The 18,117-nt window shown below is 40.7% G+C and overlaps 1 protein-coding gene across 2 annotated transcripts in view; it reads right to left on the bottom strand.

The window, feature by feature from the left end:
- Positions 1-1,295: 1,295 nt before the first annotated feature.
- The window catches only part of camk1b (calcium/calmodulin-dependent protein kinase Ib), a 34,973-nt gene continuing 18,151 nt past the window's right edge, over positions 1,296-18,117 (bottom strand). For both annotated transcript variants that reach the window (XM_030420358.1, XM_030420357.1), the window contains 10 exons: positions 15,404-15,535; positions 9,240-9,314; positions 7,487-7,625; positions 7,156-7,282; positions 6,872-6,947; positions 6,593-6,705; positions 5,792-5,870; positions 5,510-5,597; positions 4,805-4,922; positions 1,296-4,701 (listed from right to left, as the gene is read on the bottom strand). In XM_030420358.1, the coding sequence (XP_030276218.1) occupies positions 4,604-4,701; positions 4,805-4,922; positions 5,510-5,597; positions 5,792-5,870; positions 6,593-6,705; positions 6,872-6,947; positions 7,156-7,282; positions 7,487-7,625; positions 9,240-9,314; positions 15,404-15,535 (1,045 nt within the window). In that variant the 3' untranslated portion in view covers positions 1,296-4,603. The remainder of the gene's footprint in view (positions 4,702-4,804; positions 4,923-5,509; positions 5,598-5,791; positions 5,871-6,592; positions 6,706-6,871; positions 6,948-7,155; positions 7,283-7,486; positions 7,626-9,239; positions 9,315-15,403; positions 15,536-18,117) is intronic.

The following is an 18,117-nucleotide window of genomic DNA, read 5'->3' on the forward strand; positions in this document are numbered from 1 at the left end:
TTAGCATTTAGCTGAAAGTTGGATAAAGGAAGCTAGGCTACAGCCTCAGAGCTAGCATGGCAGATATAAATTAATGATTATATTAGTGACTTCCTTAAAAATCCCAACAGTCATTATATCTCTGCCAGGGACAGAGATGTTCCTCCAACCAGAAGATTTAAGCTCCGCCCATAACCCTGTTTGCATCTATGCGCAGCCATATGGCTTGCCGATACATTTTGGCAGACCTCCAAATCAGCATTTTGTTTTCAATGCTCCTCTAAGGTTTCAAATTGCCAACACCGCTCTAATAAATCAACATACAAACAATGAAGTTGAGTCAGTCATATCAGTGTGGTTCACTCCTGGCTCGTCACTGCATCAAGTCTCGATTTCACATTCCATGCAAGCATGGGCAACAGCACCCCAAAGTCATGCAGGGAGGAGGATGTGGACTAAGCACAATCTTCATCTGTGTTTTATACTCTCAATTTGTAGGAGAAATTAAACTCAGGCAGTAAATCAGGCTACGTGTGTTTTAATTTAAAAAATGCACGCCCACTGTCTTCTGTTGCCATCTTTGATTTCGCTGAACTCTTCTGAATGGTGCCAAGTTTCTCTTTGTGTTCACCACTCTTCCACATCTAAACACCGCCTGCATCTTTCAGCACTCTTTACCTTGTGATCCATGCAATTTCTCTCCCATTATTTTGAATCAGTCCCTTGTTTCTGGGTTGACCGCGTAATTTTTACTCTGCCTACTGTCTCCTGAATGAGGTTCACCACCAGACTCCCGCTCTCGCCCCGGCTCGCTGGTGTCCTCGGGCGCAATGCTGCAGCGGCCAGACCACAAGCCTCAATTACCCAGCATTCCTTGGAGAGGACGAGAGAGGCCTCATGTAGCACACTATGAAATTAACATTCATGACAAACCTCTCAAACCACATCACTATTTCTTGAGAGCAGAATTTCATCATTGAGGAAAGTATCACTCCTATTATGACTGTTCCTGCAGGTTTTCTGACGAAGGGCGTGAATAAAACCTCGCCATTAATTGGCCTACTACTCTGCCGAAACCACCAAAATGCAGTAATTACACATGAGAACCAAGCAAAGAGTCAAATACAAACTCCAAGCTAATTTGTCAGATTAATTTAAAGTTAATTAATCAGAGAAAGCCGACAGGACACGTTTTGTTTGGCTAACAATATAATGTCTTCAAATCGTTGTAGCACTACAAGCACTTTTTCAGAATGTGCACACCAAAATTGTAAAAGATGTAGTTTTTCTGTTACAAACACACCCAGACAGATTGATAATGCATAGACAGGGATTTTAATGTACTGTGTTTCACTGACAAATCTGTTCCAAGCACAAGCCACTGGCTTTTCACACTGAGCAGTACTTACTTTTCAACAACCCATGATGCATTGCATCTGTGTATACGGTAGGTTACTGTAGCCCAAAACAGCATTTCTTCAAAAGGCAACATATTCATGGTACGCATACACATTTGTACAACAGAACTTATCCAACATTGGTCGTTCTCAACAAGCGGTCAGTGAGCGATCAAAGGAGAGATGCTCTCTTTTCTTTAGGCTGGTGCACTGTGAAATCTATCAATGAAATGTATGTGCTGTAAAAATGTTATTTTTTAATGCAAAACCTGTTGTAATTGATCTAAACACCCTCTAGGCAGGTAATCATGAGGATAAGTTCTGTATCGCTTCTTTTTCCTTGCAGTGCTTCTTAATATCACTCCTGCTATTTGCCTACCAAGGTGGTTGAGTGGTGAGGTAATGGGATACTTGGTTATGCACTTCAGCGCTTGTTTCATTGCACTGGAATGTAAAATCTTTATTTTTCCGTCTCCACACAACAAGAGCAAACTGTTTTGTTCTTCATGACAAACTATCCTCCGACTATATGTCTCTCAGTTTTTATTGTAGGGGGTTTGTGGGAAAGATTTTCATTTGAGCTCTTTCGGGACTGGGTGTGCTGGACCAAAAGAAGCAGCTGGGGTGTGAGGAAAAAAGTTTGTATATTAATACCAGATAATTCATCATCATCATCGTCGGCAGGCAAATTACAGGAGCTAAATGAGACTGCAGGGGTGTAATGACAGCCTCCGGGGCAATACGTCAAATTAGAAGACTTGTTTTCTCTTTTCAGGAGATTTGTCAGTCTGCCAACAGCAACAAGCTTCGGCTGCCCCGTGCTTGTTAGGATCTTCCTCTGTTATGTTAATTTGTGATGTACAAACAAGTCACACTGAAAATCCAAGAAAAGAATATCACTTTTTCTTTTTTTTTTTTTTAACTTTACAGTTTGGAGTCACCAGTTACATTATTGTCCAAATAAACTACGACGACTACCCAATAGAAATGCAGAATAAAGCTCAAAAAGACTTTTTGAAGCAGCACGTTGAACTCGCTTTAGCCTGCGACGCAATTACAGCTTTTTGTTGCTCTTTACTCGTCTAATAGACAAACCTTTCAAGAGAATTTTTGAACTTTTTAAAGATCAAAACATCTGACAAAATCTCTCCTTTTACCGGCACTCATCTCATGGCAACTGTCCTATCATCACAAAGTAGTTTACACGTTATTCATTGCTGATCGCAGGATTCACAAATTTCAAGCCACATCATGCAAACATAACCAAATGACATCAATAGCAAATGTCTATACTGTTGTATCAGAGAGAGAATGCGTGTGCAAAGAAACTGGATGGATGGATGAAGCTCATGTCTGTGGAAGAAGTCAGCGTCACTTTCACTGCGAGCCATCCAGGACAGTCACACTGTTGGGAACAGGCCGAGGGTTCAGACACACGCACATCTGACACTCTGAACCGTCTCCTCTGAACAGGTTTCTTCTAGAAATCCAAATAAAGAACCAACTCGGCTACGTGTTTGTCAATGCATGTCGTAAAAAAAAAAAAAAAAAAAAGAGTGGGATAAATGACAAATGATCGCAAAGCACAAACTCTTCATGCACACACGAACATAAAAAGCTTAGATGGCTGCACAGTAAAGATGAAGAGAGTCAATCTGATGCATATTCACATTCTTTAATCCAGGTTCTTTCTGATCAGGCTGCACGTTGAGGAAATGAGCCTGCAGAAGAATGTAAGAAGCAAAAAGGATTGTAATGACAGTACGATTACAATACATGGTGACGGATGCATATTAAAATTTGGTTGCAGTTTTCTTTGTTTTTGCTTTCAAATAACCTACTTAATCCTACTGAGTCAGCCTAGTCTTGGGGGCGGCTAAGCACACTGATCAATCAGTTTTCTTGTTTGGAAATCCACATTTTTTCAGCAAAATGCACTGTAGGATTTGTATTAAAATACATGAATACAGTTCTTTAATATGTGTCACAGGGGGAGCTAAAAAACACGTCTGAAAAACCAAACATTTATTTGAAGGAATTCTTTTAAATAAATGAGGCTCCTGGTGAAGCCTATCGTCGGTTTATTCATTTCATATCGTTATATTTGTTATTTCCATTTAGAGCAGATTCAGTGAATAACAAATGACATTATCATAATCAACACCGTGTGCCTCCCTTCTTAGATTACAGTACATAACTTTAACAGAAAGCATTAACCTGCATTTTAAAGCTAAAAATGTTATACATACAAAATATGAAGTTAGAAGAAAAAGTCTGTGCTGCACGAGGAGACGAAACCTTTCAGAAGCTACCCGATAATAAACCCATCATACTGTAAATCCTGAAGGCACCTTAGAGAAAGATATATCCCTGTGCTTGAGTGGCTAAAGAAGTTTGGGGTTAAAAAGAGAGAAGGGAGAAGCCTTTTTACCTCTAAACCACGGCATGGAAACACTATATCGCCACAGGAAAGGCTACAAAGATTGAGTTTTTTCCTTGCATAAACTATTCTGGTACTGATTGTCTACAAGCTTATAAGACAGAATGCAGATCTGTAAAATTACAACATTTGACTCAATTTCATTTTAAATACGGCAACATATCGAAGTGCTCTATGCCTCTCCGCCTGCACAAACTTTGCACACAGCACTCCACCATTTGCATCATACTGCATCTCTGCAACAGGGTATAATTATATAAGAAAACATGCATGGGGGACACTCTCTCCTGATCATGCAGATATTGTTTTTGAATTTAAGCAGTAGGAGGTTAAAAAGACAACACAAAAAATTTATACAAAACAAACAGAGAGACAGGTTGAATCATGAGTAAAAACAGTGTCCAACAAGCTCTGTCCTGCTTCGGCAAAAACAATCCCCCTGACATGCTGGTGGAGGAGCTTATCTTCCCCTCCTTCCTTTGTCTCCTCGCCCCATTTCAACTCTCCCAAACCACCAGCCCAGTCTGTAAAAGTGATCCTCTCTGGTGCATCATCATTATCATCAAGTCTACCTCCTCCTCCTCCTCCTCCTCCTCCTCCTTTCATCCCATTGTATGTCTTCCTTCTCAAGCAGACCAGGCTTGCTCCCCCTGCAGGCGAGAGGTTGGAATGACGCTGTATTCCTAACCAGATAAGGAGGAGATGGTGCCTCTGGTTCCACCGAGGGGGTTAAAATTGGAAAGTCGCTGGGATTGGTTAGACAGGTTAAGTGGAGCAGGTGCGGGGATCACACCCTGCTGGTTGGGTGGCAGCGGTAGGTGCAGTTGGACAGAGGGTCAGCTCCTCCTTCGACGTTCTGGGAGCACCCTCCCTCACAACAAGCCTCTGGGAGACAAAATGGACATACTATCAGTACTTTAGATCAGCTGCAATCCACACATATTATCTACTTCAGTAACTGTGTGTGTGTGTGTGTGTGTGTGTGTACCTCCATCTTCCAGGTGAGTTTGGCACGGACTGGGCAGGGTGGGGCTGGGTCCCTCGCTACTGGTGCCCAGCTGGAGACGCCTCATGTGACGAACCACTGCTGTGGCGTTGAACGCTTGCTGCAGAGGAAAAGAAACAAATCAAATACAGCCCAGAAACCTGCAGCATCTCAATCATCTGAAACTGAAAACTGACAGGGACTCGGAGAGCAGCCCAGTGCAGCCGTTCCAGACATTTTTTGCTCAATATGTAGCCACCCCTGCATCTCTGTGAGTTGAGAGCAGTTCATTAGAAGACTGGTTTTGGTTGTTTTAGGCCTCGTAATAATTAAATAGAACAGTGTTTGGCGAAAGAACAGAGCAAAGATAAAAGAAAAGATTTAGAATTTAGTGTAGCACAATTTCACCATCAATTTGTGACCCCGTGGATTTATCCGACAACCGTCAAGGGGGTCACCCAGGTTGACAATCACTGACAGATTTGTGGCCGTCCCCAAGTCTTTAATGCTTCTTACAATTCAACATCCATTCCTAAAAGTTAAAATTAAAAACGTCTGTACTGGAATGAGTCCTGAGGTTCAAACCAATCCAGACTTTTAATGAAGCTGCTCTTTATTCTCTCCATGTGCACCAAAGGGGAAATATGCATAAATCATGCATATAAGAAAATCAAAGTGCATCCAAGATAAACTGGAAATCTGACTTACCTTCCACTTGCTCTTAGCAAAATTCTTCTTGATCTGAGCACTGACAGACTCATGGATGTTCTTATCCAGAGCGGTATCCCCCGCAATCCTGGCACACAGACGGGCAAGGAGACATTAGTGTGTGTCATATGTGTAGTCACAGTATTAATAGAAATTTCATAAGCTTCATAATGCTTTTGTGCTCGATAAGTAGTGAACTTTGAGCATGAATTTTTTCAACAGACAACAAAAATGTTGTGTGCAGTGTGAGTGCATCTTGAAAGAGGAGAATGGGACCAGTACCAGGGGTGCTGCAGAGCCTGATCACAGGTGTAACGTACGTGGGGGTCTTTCTCCATAAGGTGGACTATGAAGTCTTTAGCTAATGAAAAAGAAAGGTGAGAAAAGAATGCGTTACAGTTTAAAATTGGATACTCTTTAATGTAACTATGCGTCAGTATCTAACTGCTGTAAACAAGAGAAAACAAATCTCTAGGTAATTCCCGCATGACAGAGAATTGGCTGCTGCATCAGTTGTATCATTTGCTCTAAAAGTTGGAGAGATCGAGAGCAGAAAAATAGTAGAGTAGAGACCCAATCCAAGAGCCAGGACTGGGAAGAACATCAACATGGGATCATTGCTTTGGCTTGTGAGCTCAACAGCTGCAATGTGGAAGGTAGGGATCGGAAAAATTATTTAGTGGCTCAGAATATCCAGACATTACTTTCTCTGTATAAGAAAGAGCTTTACTGGCTCTGGAAACAAACTCTTGCTTAAAAGTGTCTCTCTCTTGTTCTCAGGACTTGCTAAAGGTGAGAAGTGTCAGGTGTGTGAGTGGATGTTAACAACCCCCGGCTGAATACTTCAGGTTGGGGAGTTTTTGCAGTAAGATCAGATAGTCTGTGTGTAGCAAAGAGGAAAACTTGATTGTTACATGTACCAGAACCGTTGAGAACTGCTTCCAATTCGTCTGATCCACTGGAATCGTTTCAGTGCAATTTCAAAGCTTTAACCATTGTTTTTCCTCTAGATTGGCTCTGACTCTCTGTTATATCTACATCAATGTCATGCTGAGAGGACTGGAGAAAAACAGCTTGTTGTACCTGAATCAGAGATATCGTCCCAGTAAGGAGAATCAAACTCATATTCTGCCTTCAGGATCTGTTCAAACAGTTTGGCGTCATTCTCGTCATAGAACGGAGGGTAACCACACAACCTGAGAAACACAGGAGAGCACATACGTCATTAGTGATCTGAGATGTGCGGGAGCTTTTCAACTAGGAGTATGCTAGGAGTTTTTAATAACAATGAATAAATCTGTGTGGAAATAAATGTATCCCTCCTGTGTTTGGCTATTTCCATGTCTTAGAAGGTGTACTTACAGAATGTAGGCTATTACGCCAATAGACCAGCAGTCCACGGCTTTACTGTAGGGTTTCTGAGCCAATACTTCAGGGGCTGATAGAACAAAACAAGGTAATACAAGTGTGTAAGCAAAGAAGTTTGACACAAAATGGGCTCAAATTGCTCATAACTTATATATCGCTGTGAGCCAAAGATTAGCTTTTGACACTGTGCGCATATCACATCTACACTGTCCTCTTCCATTTAAATGATTTATCAGAACATGATTTATCTAATCTAAGACAGTATCTGGCGTCTTTACCAACATATCCTGGTGTTCCACACGCCGTTGACATCACGCTACCGGAGCCCTCAATTTTAGACAGCCCAAAGTCACTGATCATGATCTTGGAGTCTTCATCCATGCTGTAGTAGAGCAGATTCTCTGGCTGCAGTGGGGAAAGATAGAGCCAATAACAGAAACGTTAATTAAATACCATCATACATCTCATGCACCTCCATCATGTGCTAACAGCAAAGCCACGACAATGGGAAATTACAGATACTTTCAAAACATTTTCACTTAGTTTGTATTTGTGAGTCAGTAAATAGATGACACAATGTTAACCATCAAACTCTGACCCTGAACTGACCTTGAGGTCACGGTGCACAATGCCCATGTCGTGGAGATATTTGACGGCATCAAGAATCTGCTGAATGAGTTTACTGGCGTCCTTCTCTGTGTAGAAGCCCTTCTCTATGATACGATCGAAGAGTTCCCCACCAGAGACACTGCAAAGAAAATAATAATTTATGAAAGGTGCACTTAAATAATTTTTTCAGGCAAAAATGTGAGACATTTGCCAGTTTTAGCTTCCTTAATGTGGCGATTTGCTGCTTTTCTTGTCAATAATGATAGTAAATGAAGAGTCTTTGGGTTTATTAGTTGGACAAAAGAAGCAATTTCAAGATATCACTGTGAGCTCTAGGAATTTATGATGAGCACTTTTCACTTTTTTTATTATTATATTATTCCATTTTTTTTTTTTTTTTTACATTTTACAGACTAAATGATAAATCCTGAAAATATTCTGCAGATTAATTCATAATAAAAATGATTGTTAGTTGCAACCCAACATTAAAGTGATGTGAAGCTAGGGCTAAAAATTGTAGAAATAATACAGTCAGTTGATTGCTGAGACAATTTTATATGTTGGTGGTTGCAACAGGGAAACAGTACGAAAGAGAACAGTGTTAACTAATTGTTTGTAAAGTATCTGTTAACAACAGACAAACTGCCAGAGATTGAGAAAGAAAAGTCAGGAGGGAAAGATTAAATGGGGACTTTCTACTACCCCATCAATCTGAACAAGAAACAAACTTGTTTATTTGTTTTGTTTGTTGTAAATAACTGCGATAACTGTAATAGTCTACATGATATATGTCTCTTACAAACACATATATGAAGATGGAAACACAAAAGCATGTCATTGTGGGAGTCTTACTATCTAATGTGACTGTTATTAGACTTAGAAACCACTAGATGGAGACTTTGTCTGCAAAAAAAATGCTGCAGGTTGCCTGCTCTTACAATATTAACATGTGCGCACATACACACACACACAAACACAAACTTTGGAAGGGAAGCTGGAAAGATTTAGAAGGAAAACAGAGGTTTTCAGGGGTTTGTAAAGGAGAGCTGACCTCTGTGATAACTCAGCTGGACAACCGTTGTGTCACCTTGCCGGCCAATACTTTCAGTTCCCTCATGATATATTACCACTTTTACAACTCCTTGCAATTTTTCCTTGACGTTGTTGGGTCAAATTAAAGATAAAGATTGAATAAGTGGATGCATAACTGTGGCGCAGCACTGGACGTTACATCTAAGAGTCTTGAATCATGAATATAAGACATTTTGCGAGGACCACCACAATCAATTTATGAGGGGACACAAATACATTGCAGAGGAATGACACATATTAGTCCGCCCCTTGATCTCAGTGCATCCCTCCCTCTCTGCCGCTGTCTTTTATCTCTCTGATTTGCCGCTGACTGTGATAAATACATAAATAATTTATATTTTCTGGAGCCAGTTAATAGCGCTCCTGATCTTGATTTTCTTTTGCTCTCTCTCTCTCTCATTCTGACATTTCCGTGGTCGAGGTGGGTGGGAGGCTGACAGGTTGCAGGTGTGAGGGCGAACTCCCCACTGGTGTTCATGAGTGGGCAGAGGACTGTGTTTGCCTGCGTGCGTGCGTGCAGTTATGCACATGTGAGTGTGTTACGGAGTGCAATTAATGGCATGTGACATCCAGTGTGTGGGAGATAGCACAAGTAGGAAGCTTGAAACACACATCGCACGTAAAAAACAAGTCACACAAACCCACACACGTGAATACTCACAGTTGCATGATAAGGTAGAGGTGTGATTTACTTTCAAAGATCTCTTCAAGAGACACAATGTTGGCATGTTTAATCCTGTGAGGAAGAAGAGAACAAGAAAAAAGCAAGAGATTAATAATAATAATTCTACTAGACATTTTTATTTAACAAGTAGTCTTTCACATGACTTCCCTGGTTGTCAGAAGAATTTATTTAAATGTTTCCCAATAGGTTGAGTTGAGACAGTCAGTGTATGTCACCTCCACAGAGCTTCATCCAGCGGTCACATGTACTTCTTACTGACTGGAGACAAGGCTACACTGTGTGATGGCACATAGCTGCCTTAACTGGCTGAACTCTGCTGCCCCTTGAGACCCATAGGTGTAGTGACAGGGGTGAGAAGCTGACTCACTACATCTAGATTCATATTGCACTTCTCTGCCTGACCAGTGTTTACAGCTACCATATCTTAAATACACCCAACGGCCACTTTATTATGTGCACCTGTACAATCTATTGCAATCCAGCACAAAGGCACACCTTATGAAGTGAAAACTGGGTGTATGTCAAAATGTCGCATAGACATACAATTTCTGTCTCTTTACTATTAAGTGTTATTTACTTACTTAGCATGATTGTGGTGCATTATGAGCATCTTATTTGCATTTCAGTTGAAGCACTTCCTGAACTGTGCTTTTAACAAGAGGAACCTATGTATTTTAAACTATGGCGACTTAAAGGGATATTCCGGTGTAAGTTTAATCCATGGTCTAAATCACCGTGAAACTGTGTTAGACTCCTTCTCGAGAGATCAAGTTAGCAGACCGCTAATTTACGGAGTTTTATCAACCTCAGAAACGACCGCACGACAACAATACACTGCAGTAAATGGATCCAAATATAAACTAAATTAGCGGAGGTTAGATGCCCCAGACTATGTGCTGAGACCCCATTTGTACTGTTGCTGAAGTTTGGTGCTGTTCTGAGCATTATTTGTGGCTTTTTGGTGGCGGTTTATATTTGGATCCATTTACTGCAGTGCATTGTTGTCGTGCGGTCGTTTCTGAGGTTGATAAAACTCCGTAAATTAGCGGTCTGCTAACTTGATCTCTCGAGAGGGAGTCTAACACAGTTTCACGGTTTGTTGGGAACTAGATTAAATTTACACCGGAATATCCCTTTAAGTGTCTGTTTGCACCAAACTGTACGTGGGAATGTGATGATGCTTTAAACGCATCTTATGCTTTTAAACAATTTGAATATTTAATGGTCGTTTCACCTCCCGTCGTGATAAATGTTGGTTGGGTTTTAAACTTTACTACACTTTTTGTTTGGTCGTGGGTCGTATCCAGTGGGATTTCAAACCAGACCAACATGGCAGCTCGTTTAGAAACTTTCTCTCATATTACAAATATAGCTCAGTGAAATGAGCTGTGAACTTAAGATTGGATTATTCAAGAAACATGTTAAACCATAGGGTTTAGATACTCAGTGTCTCCCACCAAAACAACAGTGTGTATCCTTGAGATCACATGTTGACTCCGTTTCCTCATAAAGTATTTATAAAGCTGATTTTAAGATTATTTAAAATCATGCACTGTTTACATCTACGTTTGCCAGCATTCTTTTTCTTTACTGCGTTTACTGGCACATTACCGTCAACAACTGTGGATCAGTGAAATAGCGTTTAACCAACGACAGGATGTGAATCATGCATCTTGTGCCCTGCATGCTGGCCTTATTTGCATGTGCAACACACAGAACAATATGCAAATGCTCATGAACATATTGCTCCATAGCACTACTAACGGTTTAAAGCTTCACTGGGAGCCTTTGACTGATTGTGTTTGTGTATTATCTTTAGATAAGTAAGTAGTTTCTGGACCATGACTGTCTGTTTGAGGGTTATTGAGTACACTTGAAGGCAGGAAGACAAAGAACACAAAGCCATGTGTCTGAGCTGTGTAGCCGATGTATCTGTGTATGCGTCAGCCTGAGCTCATTCTGGATTACAGCAGTGACTCTGATCCAGATTGTAACAATGCTTGGACATCTTCATTCATCTGCTTAGCTCAGTGAGGAAGGAGAAATTGACCCAGTGAAGGATGAATGATGGATTAAACCTGCTCAGTGAGCACACACGTGTGAACCCGTGTGAGCTTGAGCATGCACTTTCTCACACCATAAGAGAAGGTCAGATACATGCAGTGACGGTGGGGACTTTAACTTGGATTTCTGTGCAGGTGTGTTTTCTGTTTGTGTGGGTGATGACCCAAAAGGTCGACACTGGTCAGAGTGATTGTCAGAGAGCTGAAATGTCTACTGAAGGCTGATGAGTCATCTGCTGACCTCTGTCAGTACCAATATGGTCTCACAGGGCATCAGAACACAGAAGTCAGCAAATTAGAAAATGGAGCTGCATGCTCTGCAGCCAGTAACCACTACATCTGACATCAGAGTGAAAGTGACAGATCTACTGAATTTTAGAGCTTCCCAACAATTAATTACAGTCGATTGATATTTTTGAGGAAACTTTTGTTGGATAAATACCTTCTCTGAATTATTAACAGCTGTGAGTGGAAACACAGCTTCAGGTCCTCTGGCATCACTCCTATTCCACTTCAAGCTTTCTGCACATTAGCTTTTGTGATTTATTTGTTCTTCTCACAGCTTTGACACAATTTGTCTATTTTTTCCAGAGCAATGAGTGGGCTGGCCATGGATGAATGGATGCTTCTTACAATATCTGTGGGACCATAACATTTCCTGTTGTGGGACGAATTATATAGATAAACAGTCTTATCTGTTCCTGTTTCTGCGGAACTTTTCTTGTATTTCTTCTTGAGTCTCAAAAGGGTTTCATTCATTACAGAGAAGACAATCTCTGTACAGAAATCCACCACCGTTAGAGCTGACAACTTACTTACGTGCTTATAAATGTAGCCATATATAACACAGGTTAAGATTTGGGTATTAAGGAAAGAAAGCCCTGTGTCCCATAACTTTTAGTCCTCTATTTAGAGCTCAGCATTAATGACAAAGCCATGTGACACTACTAGCTCAAAGACATGTTTCTGGGATGTTATAGACATGTTAATAAATGTTCTCTGATTTTCAGAGCCTCCGCAGCAACTTCACAACAACTCCTCTGATTGGCATGGTGACAAGTGACTTGGCAGAGTGTGATTAGTCACTGTATTTGCACGTCTGCGTTTGGGGTAAATATTTGGTCTGGATAAAATGGAGGAGAAGGAACAGCCAGCTACACAATGTGATATCATGACTACATTAGTGGTACATCAAACTCCCATTAGTTGTTAATTGTTAATACATTAACTGTTCCAAGTGATTTACTTAGGTCAGAATAATTAATAATACATTTAAAGTGAGTCATTAAAGAAAAGTCAAAATGTCAGGTTGGCTCTGGCATCACAGGAAGACGCAAATACAAAGTCCTTTCAGCGTGACTTACTCCTGTGGTCAAAAACAAGACCCATTTATGTGGGAAAAGATCAAAAAACGGTTGGCAGTGAGTTTCATAGTACATCTGTCACACTCAGGAAATAAAGAATTGGACCCAAATGCTTACAGAAGAAAGCAGCAGAATGATTTTTGTGATTCATTGATGCAATAACTCACAGCCAGACACTGGCAGGCAGGTATAGGTCCAGCTAAACGTGCAAACAATAGATGCTCAAAAAACAAAAGGACAAAGCAAGAAGCCAACAAAGCAACAACCACGAACTGGCGGAGAAACAAAGTATCCGGGCCGGTGTGTGAACAAGTGACTGATGAGGGTAATGAGATCCAGGTGTGCAGAGATGAGCAGGGAAGCTCAGGTGAGGGGAATGCGGTGATTGGAGCAGCACGGACACAACAGTTGGACTTTACATTTACACAGCTAACATGATTAAATTTGTGTCATTAATACTTCTGACCCCTTTCACACTAGAGAAAACCCAGTAACACTGATTATCATCTGGCTGCTGTCTTTAGCTGAAATGAATACGATTGGCAAAAGTCGTAAGGTCGCAGTTTTCAGTCGGTTGTGATGGAAACATGACACAAAATTTTCCAACCTTTTCTGCTGCTATGCTATTACATGCGTTGAATTTTGGAAATTCTGTCCTCATTCAAGCAGCGTTCAGACATCATTCAGTTGCCGTTGGGTTCAAAAGAGGGACTGAAGTATAAGGAATAAAAAAGTAAACACTGTCACATTGTCATTGGCCTCCACGTCAGTATCTGATCGGTGCCGTCCATGGGCAACTCTTGACAGCATTGAGAAAGAAGTGAGATATCTCACTCCTTGGCAACTTCCAATTGTCAGCTCCATAAAAAAGGATGTGCCTAATTCAGAACTGTATTAAGACTTCTTCAGTAGGGAATATGATGCCCTACTTTTTATTGTTTCTTGTTTTTCTGTCATGTTCGGGACAAATGTGACACATCAGAAAAAAACAGAAGCGCAAATTCAGCTATTGGCAACGGAAAAGGAGTCAGTTGACTATTTTTAGTATGTTTACCAGCGTTTGAGGATCCTTAAAAGGGGTGTCAGTTTGGTCTGGCTGTTGTGCTCAAACACCTGGCTGTGATTACATCTTTATCTTGGTTGAATAATTCAAAGGGAGGAAACGTGGATGACCTCCACCGCAGGAATCAAAGGAACCGCAAATGTTGAGATATTGCACTATTTCTGCTAAAAGTTGCACCCATTCAGCTCAGCAGATTGTATCTGCTTAACTCTTAAATGTTGCCAGTAATGAGGCAGGGAAGAGCACTGAGACTGAATCTAAACAATATCCTTACAAACTGTAAAACCAACAGTGATCTGACAGACTGCAGAGCTGAGGGGAGCTGCAGAGTCCCTGTGGGTTCATCACTATGAGTCACCCATTTCCCATTACATGAAGACATTCTTTCTATTGTTAATATATAAAAAAATATTGTTTAGTTCAGCTGGGAATGTGTAGTTTACCTTTTTGGGTGAGTGTGTCAGACCCCTTCCCCGTGATCTGTGTACCGAGGAGGAGTTGGGGATGACGAGTCAAAATGAGTAATGACGCCTTCACATGACTCTACACAAACTTCAGACAGAGCAGGCGAATCATGATTTTCAGGCCAAGTTTAATCAGTTTACCCTTTTTGTCAAATTTGTAACCAATCAGCTAACTATCACCCCACCACTCTCATTCCACCATCCTCACCTCAGGAGGGATCATAGCTGTATATTGGCTGGAGTTGTGTCTCCTGTAACCCAGGCAACAAGAGCTCTAAAAATAACTTGGGACCCAATGTAGATCAGCCATTTTCACCATTGCCTGTAATTCCCCACATCTAAAGAGAAGTACGTTTGAAGTGCTCCACAATTACAGCCAGTCTTATTGTCTCTTACCTTTGTCTTTACATGATAAAATGTGTATGTGTGTGTCTTGAGTCCATATTGCAGGCATAACCACTTAAATTTTGCAATTTAAGTCCAGAAATGAAGGTTAAGGTAAATCTGTCGTGTTATGTTTAGGCCAGGTTACAAATCAGTACGTGTAACACTGTGATCTTCAAGATATAATTCGATTGTATAATTATATAAAATGACTGATGTATATATTGTTTTTACTGTTCTGTTTGCTTAAGTTTAGGGGTCTGTGAATACTTCCAATAGAATGTGCGATTTATCCAGATTGACCAGAAATACATCAGATATTTCATCCCCACGTCAAATTATATTCAACTCTATTGAACTGCACCTGGGCTAATAAAAGCAACATTAACTGGATGCCTACCTGCCAATAGAAGTAAGTGAGAAAATGTATTTTCTTTCCACTATTTTGGATGAACTGGCCGTTTAACTCTCCTATTGGGAAAGTGTTCCTTCTTTAATGAATATATGGATCCTAGTCTAAATATAATCAACCATAGTTGATCATATTACTACAGCATATACCATACATGACATCTATATGATATCCAGTAATGTGATACAACTTACATGATGCAGTAATGGAGATACAGTGATGAAAAATGAAGCATCTTAATAGTATTTCAGATGCAGGCAGTAGTAACAGAAGCATTCAAAAGGTTTTTGCTCGCTGTACAGTTATTATGCTAAACGTCATGTTTTCTAAGTCATAAATAAATATATGGTTTATACATGTTAATTTCTCAAATCATAGAGGTCTACTTACTTGTGTAGGACTGCGATCTCATTCTCAATGCTGTTTTCCTTTCCCTCTAATGCCTTCTTGGGGATACACTTGATAGCCACCAACTTCTGTGTCCTCTTCTCCTCAGCAAGGACCACCTCAGAGAAAGCTCCCCTGAAACACAAACACACAGGTCAGTCCGGCCGACCTCAGTACATTTATCTTCAAGTGTTGAGGCAGAGCTGTGTGACAATCTGGAGAGAAAAAAGGAATAAACACCTGCTCTAAATTGGCCCAAACTTTTGTGATAACTTGGCAGCATACAACTAAGTGCTGGTAGAAATTGTAGCCTGCTGATGCCAGGTTGTGTTTATTTTAAACTTCAGCCTCCTCCTGAAGTCTTTGGGGCTGTTGCTGCTGCTGCTGCTGAGTCAAGCGTTGGAAAGGGAACAACTTAGTGGGATAATTTGGTAGCACAGATATAAAATACTGAGGTTCATCTTTGTGATGATATTATGACACTGGCCCCAAACTCTTTCTTTCTTTCAACATGTTTTACTGATGTGACAGTTAATAAAACTGCAGTGTTTTTACAGATTTTTACAACATTCAATTATTTGTATGTGTGTGTGTGTGTGTGTGTGTGCGTGTGTGTGTGTGTGTTTGAGCCAGTGTAATTCAGTAGTTTATATGAAGGTAAATATGTATGTGGATGATACAGTTCACCATAGCTAGGTTCATAAATATAATAAACATTAAAACAACAGAGCAGCTTACTCCATGTATTATTCAAATTTAGCACATAACACTGAACAGTGAGCGGTTTTATGCTAGATTGTGACAAGCTGAAGTATGCACAGCTACTACATGGATTGGCCCTGACACCTTCTTCAATAAACAGCCACATTTCTTTCTCTTTTGCTCTCTCTGTGTCTCCCTGCCAACAAAAATCAATACTGGAAAACAAGCAGGAAAAAAAGCTCAAAGTCACATTAAAAAATGTTTAGCATTTTCCCATGACCCATTTAACAGCAGAGGCAGACATTTCTTATGACCTCTGGCGTTTTGGCTGAGCGCCAGAGATTTCTGACTGAGATCCAAAAAGCAGCACAAAAACAATATGGAACCCTGACCCACAATTTTCAACTGAACATTACAACAATAAAATAGCAGTGGTAGTAGAACAACTGCACAAGGTGTGGAGCAGGAAGGAAAGGAACCGTGGAACATGAATACGGATATAGTCGAGTGTGACAGAAATGCTGGAGGAAAAGCAGCATAGGAGCCTACATTATAACTAGGGTACAGATGATTTATGGTTAATAAGGTCACGAGGAGGAGCTTTCACACACTGGGATCTGCTTTCTCTATTTTAATTCATACACTTTTAGTCGTAGACCTCCTTGAGGCATAAAGGGCAAACAGAGAACAAAGAAACACTCAAGTGTATATAAAGGCATTCCAGTAGGTAGTCGCAACGCAAAACATCTGTGCATCCTGTAAACTTATGCTGTGTTTACGTCACAGGGGACAGATTGTAGAGATTGCGGCGATTGCCATGTTTACAACTCATCAGTGCACTTCACCAGACAATTCAAGACAGTTGTGTGATTGCAGAGCTGGACACGCTCAGGTAAAAAAAAAAAAGTGAACTGGCTGATGTGAGGTATCTGTATTTGTTCTGGCTTTCTGTATTTTTAAGTGCCAACTTGGATGTTTAACTTGGATGTTAACGTAAATGCTATTCGCAAACTGGACATTGGTAGTTAACATTATTAAGAAAAAGCATGACAAACTTACACCGTCCCAGCCAGGAAAGCCATTCTTTAAGTAACACACAACTGCACTGTGTGAGGTTTCACAGAAACCATTAAAAGCTCCAACTTAAGTTCATGGTTCAACTCATCTGAACAAAATCTGATTTCACTCATACTTCCTCTGATGTTCTGCTCCCATGCACCCCTCAACATCAACTTGTGGTGAACAAATGCATGTTTATTTTGGAACAGTCCAGCATCTATTCAGTACATTAACAATGCTGCCAGAATTGTTTGCTGTGTCCACATGTTGAAGCACGTCTCTGCCTCCCCAAAACATGTGGCTCTATGGTTAAAGCTGCAATATGGACATCAAGTCATCTGAATTTCTGCATCACTGTTGGAAAGCATACAAAGACACAAAGATGAGACTCATAAAAACTAAAAACTACTTACAGGGGAACTTTTTAAAGGTTTGGAAAAATGTGAAATACTTCTATGTCATTAATACAACCACCCAAGGGTGTTTGAATGTGTACTGTATATTTAGTGTGTGCATATGTGTGTTTGTGTGTGTGTGTGTGTGTGTGTGTGTGTGTGTGTGTGTGGGGGGGGGGGGGGGGGGGGGGGGGGGGGGTGGGGATGTCAGCTGTCAGTTCTTGCCAAACAGTATCATCGGCCACATATAGCTGCATGTGTGGGCAGAGAGGAACCACAACTTTCCAGTCACTAGATTGGTAGACACTTTATTAGCTTTACCAAAACAAGACAGATCTGGTTCCATGCCAATGTGACCAGAAAAGAAACTCCAGACTCCAGACCACAGCCCCTCTATTTCGTTTTCTCCACAGCTACAATATCTGAACCTCAACACTGAAGATTACTGATGTTTTGATCCACAGTGTGTTTGACTACTTATATGTAGATCATAGTTATTTGACAACTGTATTACTCAACTTTGAACTGAGAAATTGTTCTCTTCTCCTCAGGCAGACACTC

The sequence above is a fragment of the Sparus aurata genome, chromosome 6 (assembly GCF_900880675.1).
Source record: "Sparus aurata chromosome 6, fSpaAur1.1, whole genome shotgun sequence".
Taxonomy (NCBI): Eukaryota; Metazoa; Chordata; class Actinopteri; order Spariformes; family Sparidae; genus Sparus; species Sparus aurata.